At 44.5% G+C, this 11,130-nt stretch overlaps 1 protein-coding gene across 1 annotated transcript; it reads right to left on the bottom strand.

Moving 5' to 3' along the window:
* Positions 1 to 1,544: 1,544 nt before the first annotated feature.
* Positions 1,545 to 8,840, bottom strand: CLRN2 (clarin 2). Its single transcript, XM_035005245.1, has 3 exons — positions 8,253 to 8,840; positions 5,111 to 5,290; positions 1,545 to 2,443 (listed from the first exon to the last, which is right to left on the bottom strand). The coding sequence occupies exons 1-3, from the start codon at positions 8,503 to 8,505 to the stop codon at positions 2,178 to 2,180; spliced, it is 699 nt and encodes a 232-aa protein (XP_034861136.1). The 5' UTR covers positions 8,506 to 8,840; the 3' UTR covers positions 1,545 to 2,177.
* Between the last annotated feature and the right edge of the window lie 2,290 nt (positions 8,841 to 11,130).

An 11,130-nucleotide genomic window follows, 5' to 3' on the forward strand; every position in this document is an offset into this window, starting at 1 on the left:
AAGCAAAGGTAAAGTAAGTCCAAATCGGGTGGTCATTTTAGATGGAGCAAATTTAGGGGATGAGACAACTTTTACTTGGCATGAAGACAGGGGACCTGAGAAAGGATTCACCCCAGCAGGCAATGTAGGGATAGTGAATTAATGAAGTTTGGTACCTGTATGAGCAAGGGCTCTCCAGACAAACAGAATCAATAGGACATGTGTGTGCAAAGAGAGAGAAAGACAGGCAGAAGGAAAGAGAATTCTTTTTTTAAAGATTTTATTTTATTTATTAGAGAGAGAGCATGAGCATGAGCAGGGGGAGAAGCAGAGGCAGAGGGAGAAGCAGAGGCAGAGGGAGAAGCAGGCTCCCTGCTCAGCAAGGAGCTCGATTCGGGGCTCGATCCCAGGACCCTGGGATCATGACCTGAGCTGAAGGCAGAAGCTTAACCGACTGAGCCACCCATGTGCCCCAGAGAATTTTTTTTTTTTTTTAACTGGCTCATATGACTGTGCAGACTGGCAAGTCCAAAATTTGCAGGCTGGGCTGGCAGGCTGGAGATCCAGGGAAGAGTTGCAGTTTGAGTCCAGTGGCAGCTTGCTGGCAGAATTCCCAATCCCTTGAGGGAGGTCAGTCTTTATCCTAAGGCTTTCAACTGATTGGGTGAGGCCCACCCACATCCTGGAGGGCAATCTCTCTTACTCAAAGTCTACTGATTGAAATGTTAATCCCATTCAAAAAACACCTTCACAAAAACATCTAGAATAGTGTTTGACCGAATATCTGGGTACAGTGGCCTAGCCAAGTTGGAACAGGTAATTAACCATCATAGTACTACTGCCTAAGGGAAACCCAACACAAAGCAACGGGGTTTATCTAACTCATGAATTAGGACAACATTCTAATCCCGCTGGGTATTCACATGCTTCCAGGCCCCTTTGTAATTCCATCCCTTATGCCTTCCCCTCACCGCTGACTCATCCTGAAATGCCCTTCTCCAAACCTGCTTCCTTCCCCAATGGAAAAAGTCTACTCATCTTTCCAAGTTCCTATCAAATGTCAACCCTGTGATACTTTCTTTAATACCACATCCCATGCAGGAGAACTAATTCCTTCCCTCAGTCCTTCATGCATGTACTGTCCTAGCATTTATCACACTGCATTCCAACTGCTTGACCATCCAACAGGGGATTAGCAAAGTGGTTACAAGAATACACTTTGGTTCCAGACTTCCTCAGCTGAATTCTGGACCTCAGCAAGTTACCCAGTGTCTGGATACGTTAGTTTCTTCATCTATAAAATGGAAATAAAGTAGTACCAACAATCTGAACTTATAGTGAGGACCCGGTATATGTAGGACTTCTAGAACAGTGTCCAGTATGTAGTAACCACTAAAGAAAAAAAAAGGCAGGGACGCCTGGGTGGCTCAGTTGGTTAAGCATCTGCCTTTGGCTCAGGTCACGATCCGGGGGTCCTGGGATGGGGTCTCTCATTGGGCTCCTTGCTGAGCGGGGAGTCTGCTTCTCCCTCTCCCTCTGCCCCTCCCCCCCGCTCCTGTGTTCTCTCTCTCTCTGTCTCTATAGCTTGCTCTCTCTCAAATAAATAAATAAAATCTTAAAGAAAAAGGAAAAAAGGCAGTTATTTTCATTCTTAGTGTTACTGTTCCTATCTGATGCCTATCATGTAGAAGGATGAAATGTTTCTGGAGGACGGGGATGTTACCATATGCCTCTTTCCTCCCCCCTCTAATATTGTGTGGAACAGAGCAGGGGTCGACAGGCATTTACTGGAGTGTTCATCACCTCATATCCGTAGAGCTCTCTAATCACAGATACATATATTGATTCAAAGGTTGGCAACAATATTGCCCATTTAAACCTCATTACAACCTTGGGAGGTCTTACACCCCCATTTCACAGATGAGGAAAGTGAGAAGCGGACAGTAAGTGAATTGTCCAGTGATCACACAGCTGGCAAGTGGCCGAGTCTCTAACTCCAAGGTCAGTGAGAGGGAAGGGCAGAGAGGCCAGAGTTCGGGAAAGCTTTCTTGCCTGGTCCAGGGACCGCCCTACCTCCCTGCACTTCCTTCTTACCTTCCAGAACACGGCGCTCTGGACTGCAAAGCCTGCGCACGCAAGGAGGTCCCTGTTCACGCTGCAGAACTGACTCAGGAGAGGGTGCGAGCCGCAGAGGGCGATCAATACAGGATATCCTCAGCCGTGACTGTGGCCTCTTCGACTTTGGTCTTAATCTCCGGGAGCGGAATTTGGCTGACTGCCACCACTGCCAGGTTTGCGGCGTGCGCCGAGGCGCTGGCCACGCAGATCCAAAAGGACTCTTCGTACCGTTCCTCCACCACCACGAAGCGGAAGAGCTTCTCCTGGAAGTTGGCGATGCGCTCGGTGAGGTCGTGAAACTTGACCGCGGCCATGAAGCTGGTGATGGCCAATGCCATGACTCCACCTGCAACCCAAAACGTCACCCTCGTTCAGCGCTCCTTGGTACAGCTGTGCCGGCCCTCTGTGAGGTGGCATTTCTGTGGCACAGGCGACAAGCTTGCTTTGGGTTGAAAAATTTCTTAGGGTGACACAATGATTTTTTTCTTTCTTTCTTTTTTTTTTTTATTCTTATGTTAATCCCCATACATTACATCATTAGTTTTAGATGAAGTGTTCCATGATTCATTGTTTGTGCACAACACCCAGTGCTCCATGCAGAATGTGCCCTCCTCAATACCCACCACCAGGCTAACCCATCCTCCCCCCCCCCCCCCTTTTTTTTTTCTTAAGTAAACTCTCCCCTCCTCCTCTACCTCAGGACTCCAAGGTGCGGGGTCATGCACTCTACCGATGGAGCAGCCAGGCACCTGGGGATGACACACCTTTTCATGTGCTTTTAAAAGCAGCGGATAATTCACACTGTGAGTGGGGAGAGGTGTGGGAGAGAGAGAGTAGGCTTCATCTCAGATCAACTGCATTCCCTTACCCAACACGGCGTATCCATGTTTGGGTTCAGTCTCTACATATCTCGGGGTTTGGATGGAGACCCTGAGGCCTCTGTGGGAGGATTAAGAACCCCTCAGTGTGCAGACTGGGGGTCCAACCCAGCGCTGGACTGTTCTCTCTTCTTTATCCCTTTTCCACGCTTAAGGGTAAGAAGAGGAGGTAAGAGAAGGAAGAGAGGAAGTAGACGGGAACCTGGAAGGGTTCCAAACTTCACCTACTTCCCTACCTGTTGCTTCCGACCTCCACGTCTCTCTCTTCTACTTTTCTACTGCTTGCTTTTAATATTTAAAAGACAAATTTATCATGCTTTTTGCTTAGATTATTATGTCTTCATTAAAGAAAATTTGGACACCAGAGAAAATCACAAAGATGAAAATACAAATTCACTTTTATCCTAAAAGCCAGGTATAAATACTTTGAACGTTTTAATGTATTCTCTCTAACAAAATTGTATTCTGAAGCTCTTACCGTTTTCTGCTTGTTTTTTCCCCTTTACTTGAACATTTGTCTATATTGTTAAATATTCTGTTATAGCACCACTTCGAACTGATGCATAATATGTTCTTCAAGCAACACACCTACTTAATTTAATTAAGTTTAATTGGGTATGACTTTATTTCTGGATATCTAGATTGCAACTAAATTTTGGTATTACAAAGTGCTGCAGAACATATGAACACCTTTTTATAAACATCTCTGTGCTCTTTTCCAGTTATGGCCTTAGTATAAACCCCTATTTGGATTTGTTTAATTAAAAAATATTCATGTTTTCGGGGCTCATTTGAGTGGCTCAGTTGGTTGAGTCCCACTCTTGGTTTCGGCTCAGGTGGTGATCTCCAGGTCACGGGATCAAGACCCGCCTCAAGCTCCACGCTCAGTGGGAGGTTTGCTTCTGTCCCTCTCTCTCTTTGCCTCCCCACCCCGCTCATGCTCGCTCTCTCTAAATTAAATAAATCTTTAAAAAATATTCATATTTTTATGCCTTTTAACACTAAAGTTCCGTTGAACTGCCTTTTAAAAATATTCTCATCAGTAGTGCTTGAGAACGCCATCTCTCTGATGTAGTAACTTGACAGAGATGAACATTTATTTAATCGTAGGACTGAGCACTTTTTACATGCCAGCCACTACGAGGATTCATGTGGATGGAAACAAGACACCTGCAGTCCAGATGGGGTGAGCCATGTATATAAGTAATTCTATAGGATGGTCACGGTCTGCAAATGCAGGCAAATACATAGTAACTGATCTACTGACATTACATTACAATACATGCTAAAACAACATTATCTGCTTGTGTACTTTATGGTCACCTTGTATAAAGCAAACGTAGTGATGGGTTATTGCCATCATGATCCTTGACCATTTGACTGAGGGTTTTCTGAAACAGCCTCATTTCTGGGGATTTTATTATTTTTGCTACGTATGGCTTTTTAAGTGCATAACTAAATGTGAATTAATTTCACATAATTATTGTGTATCAATATACTCTCAAATCAACACACACTTTTGGTTTTTGTCTCAGAAAATAGGTCACGATCATTATAAAGGATACCATGATTAAAGAAAAGACAAAGGGCTTAGACTCAGTTGTACGTTGGTTGGAATCCCACCTCTGCTACTAACTGCTGTGTGGCCTTGGGTAAGGCTTTTAATTTCTCTGAGCTTCAGGATCTTCATCTGTAAATATGGGTCTAATGATACTGCCTCATAAGGAGGTTGTGAGGTTTAAATGAAAAGAGGCCTATAAAAGAGGCCAAATGCTCATCTCCTGTCATTTGGAAGGCTCCCTCCCACCCTCACAGCTGTGGCCCCACCTCTTCCCCTCTTCCTCTCTTCCCCCTGCCACCCCCAGCTCTCTTCTCTCTTCTCCTCTTACCCCCACCTCTCCTCTTTGCCCTAAGTCCTCAGCCACTCAGGCATGCCACCAATTTGGCTCTTTACTGTGACAGAGATTCTGCAACTTAGTAAAGAGGACATTCATGCCCATGAGGAAGGTTATAGATTAGAGAAGTGGAGGCTGAGGTGGGTGTTTTAATTCCTGCACACCCTCTACCTACCTACTTGGAACTCAGCCTTGTCATGGCAGTGGACGTGAATTTCTCTCCCTGGGGGCCTTCCTTACCTGCCAGGACATTCCATAGGCAGATGCCCCCGGGGCCGTTGACTGCCCTATATGGAACCTGGATCATGTTGAGAATGGCAAAGCCCATGCTGACCAGAGCCAGGGCCAAAGCCAAGAAGAGGAGCAGCAGAATTGTCACGTGGAGGCCTGCATTGAGTTCCTTCACCAGGTGTGGGAAGACTGGGAAGAGAAGACACAGCCAATATTTCAGTGTCAGAGCTGGGCTCAAGTTCATACAGTCCAGGCCTGCTTACCCCAGAAGCGTTAATAGAGGGGAGAGAGGGCAAGGCAGCAAGGGCTGGGTTTTCAAAAAGCAGGAGACTTCTCAGGTGGCCAATAATCCTCTCTTTCTGGCAGTGGATGCAGAATCGGAATGTGCCCTAGCTGGCAATTTAAGTTGCACTGACTTCAAAGCCCCGGGATCTGGTGTGAGCTGATGCACACAAGCCCTAAACGGTGGCTCTTTAGCAAAGGAGGTTGGCAAGAGAGTCAGCCAAAGAGGGCCGATTGAAAAGCTTTAATCTGGGTCAGAGAGAAATCAGAGAGGTAGAAGAGGTTTCAGGTACATCTGTGAAGAGTGTAGAAAGGCATAGCAGAGTGAAGCCTAGACCTGGCATCCAAAGATCTGGGTTCAAATCCCAGTTTTGCTCATTTGCCACAAGTATAAAATAGGATCCTCTAATCCCTGCCTCCCCTACCCATCTTACCAGATTGTTGAGTAGATCAAGTGAAGTGCACAGGAATAATAATAGCACTTAATAAGCACTGATAGGAAGCTAGGAGCATCATCTTGGATCCCTCATAATGACTTGGCAAGGTAGTCATTTTTCCCCATGTATGATGGACCCTTACTTCTCATGTGCACTGTATTCTATTAGAGTATTAATTTTCCATATTAATGTGGCAGGATAATTTGGCGAGATATTAATTTGTATCTGTTTTCTCTATATTGGCCACCACACAGTAGCCATGAAGAGTAAATGATACAGTATGGCAGATATTGCCTGGGAAAGACTGAGTTCTCAAAATGGCAGCCGGGGCTGTTGCGGTTCTATTGTTACTCTCTGACTTAGGAAAAGTCACGTGACTCCTCAGAGCCTCAGTTTTCTCATCAGTATAATGGGGTAGCAATAGCTGCCTATGAATGGAGGGTAATCAACATTTACTGAGTACAGTCATGTCAAGAGCCAAATCCTTTACATCATTATTTTATTCAGTGCTTGTGACAAGGATATAAGGTAGATTTTATTAAACCCATTTCAGCATAGGCTTGGACATTAAGTCCCTTATCTTTGGGCAAGGTGACTCTGAATTCTATATAGGATTATAGTCCTAGATACCATATGATATATGGAGTTTAGAGCATTGTTTTCAGTAATTACACTGAGGAATTAAAAATGACAGAAGCTAAAGAAAGCTAAAGAATGCCCAAGCATACCCCTTCCTCTGCAGCTACTCTGGGGTTTCTACTGAGCACCTCCTGGTCAAATCAGGGTCCACTTTGTGAATCCAAACTCCCTGCTTCATCCTTTGATGTCAGGACCAGCCCCTCCTTGTCTCTGCCCCCCGCCCCCCTGGGGAACCGGGACTCAAAGCTTTCCTGGTTCCCCTCACTCTCCTGAACGCTTTTCCCCTCTGGCTCTTGGCTGGCTCACCTGCCTCCCTGTAGTCACAGAAGGTTGGCACCTCCCAAGCTTGAGAACTAGAATTTTGATCCTTCTCCCTTTAAAATCCTTTCCATTGAGAAGTTTCCAGACACTCCATATTTACATCCTAGTTCTAATCTAACTTTCTTTCCAGTTTTGCATTTCCATTTGTATTTATCTCCATGTGGTTATCTTGTCGGCATCAGAAACTTTACCCTGGGCTTCTATCCAAGGGATTTTTCTTTGCAAGGCTTCTCTTTAACCATTGCGTCTCTCCTTTCTTAGTGTGCCTTAGGTTTGTTTGTTTTTTTTTTTTCCAAACTTTCAGCCCTGTGTGAGAGAACGCTGTGATAGATGCAAGTCTGTCCCTAACCTGCAGCAGTGTAAAACCAGCCGACACAGCCTGGCTCAGCTCCAGTGAAAGTGTTCAGAGAGAATCACACCCAAGGCTCTGTGAATGGAAGTTTATATACCTTCCCTGGGGACACCCCAGGGCAGCTGGGAACTAAACATTTCTTTTATTCGTATAAGTGATGCCAATTCATATTATTATATTTGTCAATGGCTTTAGCTTTCTGTCTTTATGCATTTAATAAGATACTTAACCCTGGGCAGGATTCTAAAAACTACAATTCTGAAATATAGAAATCAAATGAGTAAAATTCCTTATCCCCTTGCATTGCATTATGTTGATGAATTATGGTTGTGTAGGACACTGTTCTCATGAGCGATCCAACTGATTCTAAAGGCTTGCAGAATATTGACTTCTTTGCTTTGTTTTTTAATTCCCAGAAGATCCTTCATAAGCTGGGCTTGGATTTCTGCTCTGTTTACACGGGCAGCAGCTCTGAGGGGAGACTAGATGTCAGCTGATGACAGTGCCTGCTCACGTTCATGGAGAGCTGCCAGTGCCTTGCCCCAGATCTCCCCTCCAGGGATCGCCCAATTTGGACTCTCAACCCAAGTAGTCTGATTCCAGAGCCCGGGCTCACAGCCCCTTTGCCTGTTCTCAGACTATGGAGCTTTTATATAAACAGAAGTGAAAGCGCGCTGGGCTGGCTGATAATACCCCAGTCACGTGGCATGGTTCCGAAGTCTGGCTCTGCTGTTTCCTGGCTGGGGGACCTCAGGCAAGTTATATAACCTCTCCAAGTCTCAGTGTTGTCCTCTGCAAAATGGGAACATTTAAGAATTCCTTCTTCATAAATTTGTTATAAGGTTTAAAAGAGAGAAGCCATGTAAAGCATTTAGCAGAATGTCTGATACATATATCAGTATTTTAATAGTTACTTCTAATAGAGGTAAACTACAGAAGTATACAAATCTCTATTTTTAATATTTCTATAAGCCTCTACAGAAAAAAAAAATTTCTTTTGGTGGTCATCATGCCTTAGATTGAGGCAGAAGTCAAATTCCACAGTTAGAGATAAGCACCCTTACAAATTAAAAAAAAAAAAAGTGTTCTACAGCAGCTTGCGTGCCTGGAATATACTCACTCGTGAATTGGGACTGGCGGCCCCCAAGCCCGCACTGTCGAACTTTACATCCTCGGAAGAGCCCGTAGTAAATATCGCCAATGAACTTGACCAGCTCTGGATCAGTGGCATTGACCAGGTCCACTCCAGTCTGACAAAGGATTTTCCCACTCAGCCAGTGGGGCGCTGCCAGGGCAATGATGATCAGGATAAAGGAGGAGAAGCTGAGTAAAGATGATAGCCCATACCACACCTTTTTGAACCATCCAGGCATTCTAGTGGGTGCAGGTCATCCTGCAGGTGGCCGGCATTCTCTGGACACTCTGCAATCCCCTGCTCCAGGGTTAGCTCTTCCAAATACAGCATTTCAGGATTTCCAGTGCATCTTCTGGTCCTCCCTCAATGCCTGCCTCCACAGCCCGTGTTTACTACAAGCACGTCCGGAAGTCTCTACAGAGACCGCTTTCACCTGACTCAAGTGTAGAGGAGTGTGTTACTGAAGGAAGTAACTGTATATCTCCCACTAGACTACCGTTTCAGCAGAGGGTTTAATTGTTCCTTTCAGGTATTTAAATTACCCTGGAGTGGACCTCTTGATGGCCAGGAAGTTATTAGCAGGCAAAACTAGGTAAACCTGACTATAAAGAGACACTAACTACTCTCAAAAAATGCATGCAATAGAAGGAAACTGAGCATGTAATGATTAGCACTTGAATGCTGCCCACAATGCATGGTGTCAAATGTCGAGCTCCTGGCTGTGTGCCTGGGCATTTCTTTCTGTAAAATGTCACTGCTGTCAGAACTCCAGAACTGTTATTAATACTTTTGGATGACCTCTGTTCTCAAGGCTTTTAATTGAAATGTGTAAACAAGGCTATATGATACTTGGATTTATCATTCAGTGAATCTGCTGTGGGTAAATTGCAGCAGGAGTCGGTTTGTGGCTGGACTGGGGCAGCCTGGACCCCAACACTCCCATTCCTGTCCTCCAACAGCACCTTCCCCCACAACCTTGTGTCATCTGAAGTGGGAAAGAAAAGTGTTTTTCTAATGTGTTAGCAAATACCCACCTTGTCAGGGGCTTTACTTCTTCTACTACTGAAAATCTGTTTTGTTTTGTTTTTTTCTTTTAATCTGTAGCCACCACGAATGAAATATTCCCTACTTTCTATTTTATACTGTGGCTTTTCAATTTTGATTTTTAGTCCATTACTGAATGCCAACTTGATGTCATGTGAGACTGGTAACAGCGACTCTCAATAGTTTGGGGGAGTCACATTTGGCAGAAATGGCACAATAGAATGTTTATTTGGTCAGAGAGGTCTGGAGGCGGGGGCGGTTCCGGAGTTTGCATTGTTAACCGACAGGAGTTCCAGAAACCTCACTTGGAGAGCAAGGAGGGGCCCGAGGGACATGGAAATGGAAATGTCAGTTTCCTTCCCTATAGTGGGGTTCACTTCTGTGGTCTCTCCACAATGAAAATAAACAAGAGTGTCCCTGAAGCTTGTGTAGAGCTTTTCCTGGTACAAAAGGCTTTTACCATATGCTTGCTCCGCCCCCCCCCTGCTGCAGCAAGGCTTTGTGGTAGGCAAGGGATGTTCTATCCTAATGACCCCTCTCATGAGAAAACTGGATGCAGGGCTTGGGCTGGAGTTCAGGTCTTTGAAATACAGCAGCTCATCTTCATCACAGTGACCCTGAAATAGCAAATGTTTTTCTGGTAATGAAGACATAACAAAAGGCTGAGAAGAGGAGTTGGCACATTAATAAAAGACCAATAATGGTCTTACAGTAATGTTAAGTATGCTTTGGACCTGCGCAATACCTTTGCATCGTATTTCTGCCTCAGATGATGGACCAATGTCAACTATTGTGTTTTAGGGATTAAGCAATTATTTTTAGAACGATTATTTTAGAAAAATAATGGGAAACAAATGATTCCCAACAAGCCCTTGAGATGCTGAATGGAAATGTGGTTAAGTAGAACTCTCCTGAAGACCTGGGTTCAAATTCCTACTCCTCTGGGCAAGTACTTGAGACTCTTGTGCCTCAGTTTCCTAATCTGTCATGGGATTATTGTACAAAGTAAAATGAAATAGCACACGCAGATTATGGCATACAGAGGGCACCAAAAATGGTGTTGACCTCCTCATCCAGTCTTCTAGCAATTCTGTTCCTGGTAATGACGCTTCTCATAATTAATTGTGTTGCGGGTGACATCCTGTTCTCCAGGAACATATTTTTGTCTGCCTTGTCTGGCACACATGTATTGAGCAAACATCTTTGTGTCTGCTACATGGACGCCACACTGCGTTTGGGTGGAGGGGGACACAAACATGTATAATATTGCCAAAACAGTGATGCAAAAATTGCAGTATACTGTATTTTAAATGTTTAACACTTTACAAATTAATGCTTTTAAAACAACAACAACAACAACAAAACACCCACGAAAATTATTAGTTTTTTTTTTAATTTTTTTTTATTCTTATGTTAATCCCATACATTACATCATTAGTTTTAGATGAAATGTTCCATGATTCATTGTTTGTGCATAACACCCAGTGCTCCATGCAGAATGTGCCCTCCTCAATACCCACCACCAGGCTAACCCATCCTCCCACCCCCCTCCCCTCTAGAACCCTGTTTGTTTTTCAGAGTCCATCGTCTCTCATGGTTCATCTACCCCTCCGATTTCCCCCGCTTCATTCTTCCTCTATTACAGGAGTTCTAAAAAATATGACTCCATATGGCACAACAGGCCTTTGGTCTGGAAGAGACACAGTTCAAATGTAAGTCCTATAATAATGTTTTTGGACCTCTGTGACTGTATGTAAGACCCCCTTTGTCCAGAATGTTAAAGGTCCACAGTTAAGCCCCACCAAATGGTACCCACTGC

This window comes from Mirounga leonina, unplaced genomic scaffold, assembly GCF_011800145.1.
Source record: "Mirounga leonina isolate KUSES-001 unplaced genomic scaffold, KU_Mleo_1.0 Mir_129, whole genome shotgun sequence".
Taxonomy (NCBI): Eukaryota; Metazoa; Chordata; class Mammalia; order Carnivora; family Phocidae; genus Mirounga; species Mirounga leonina.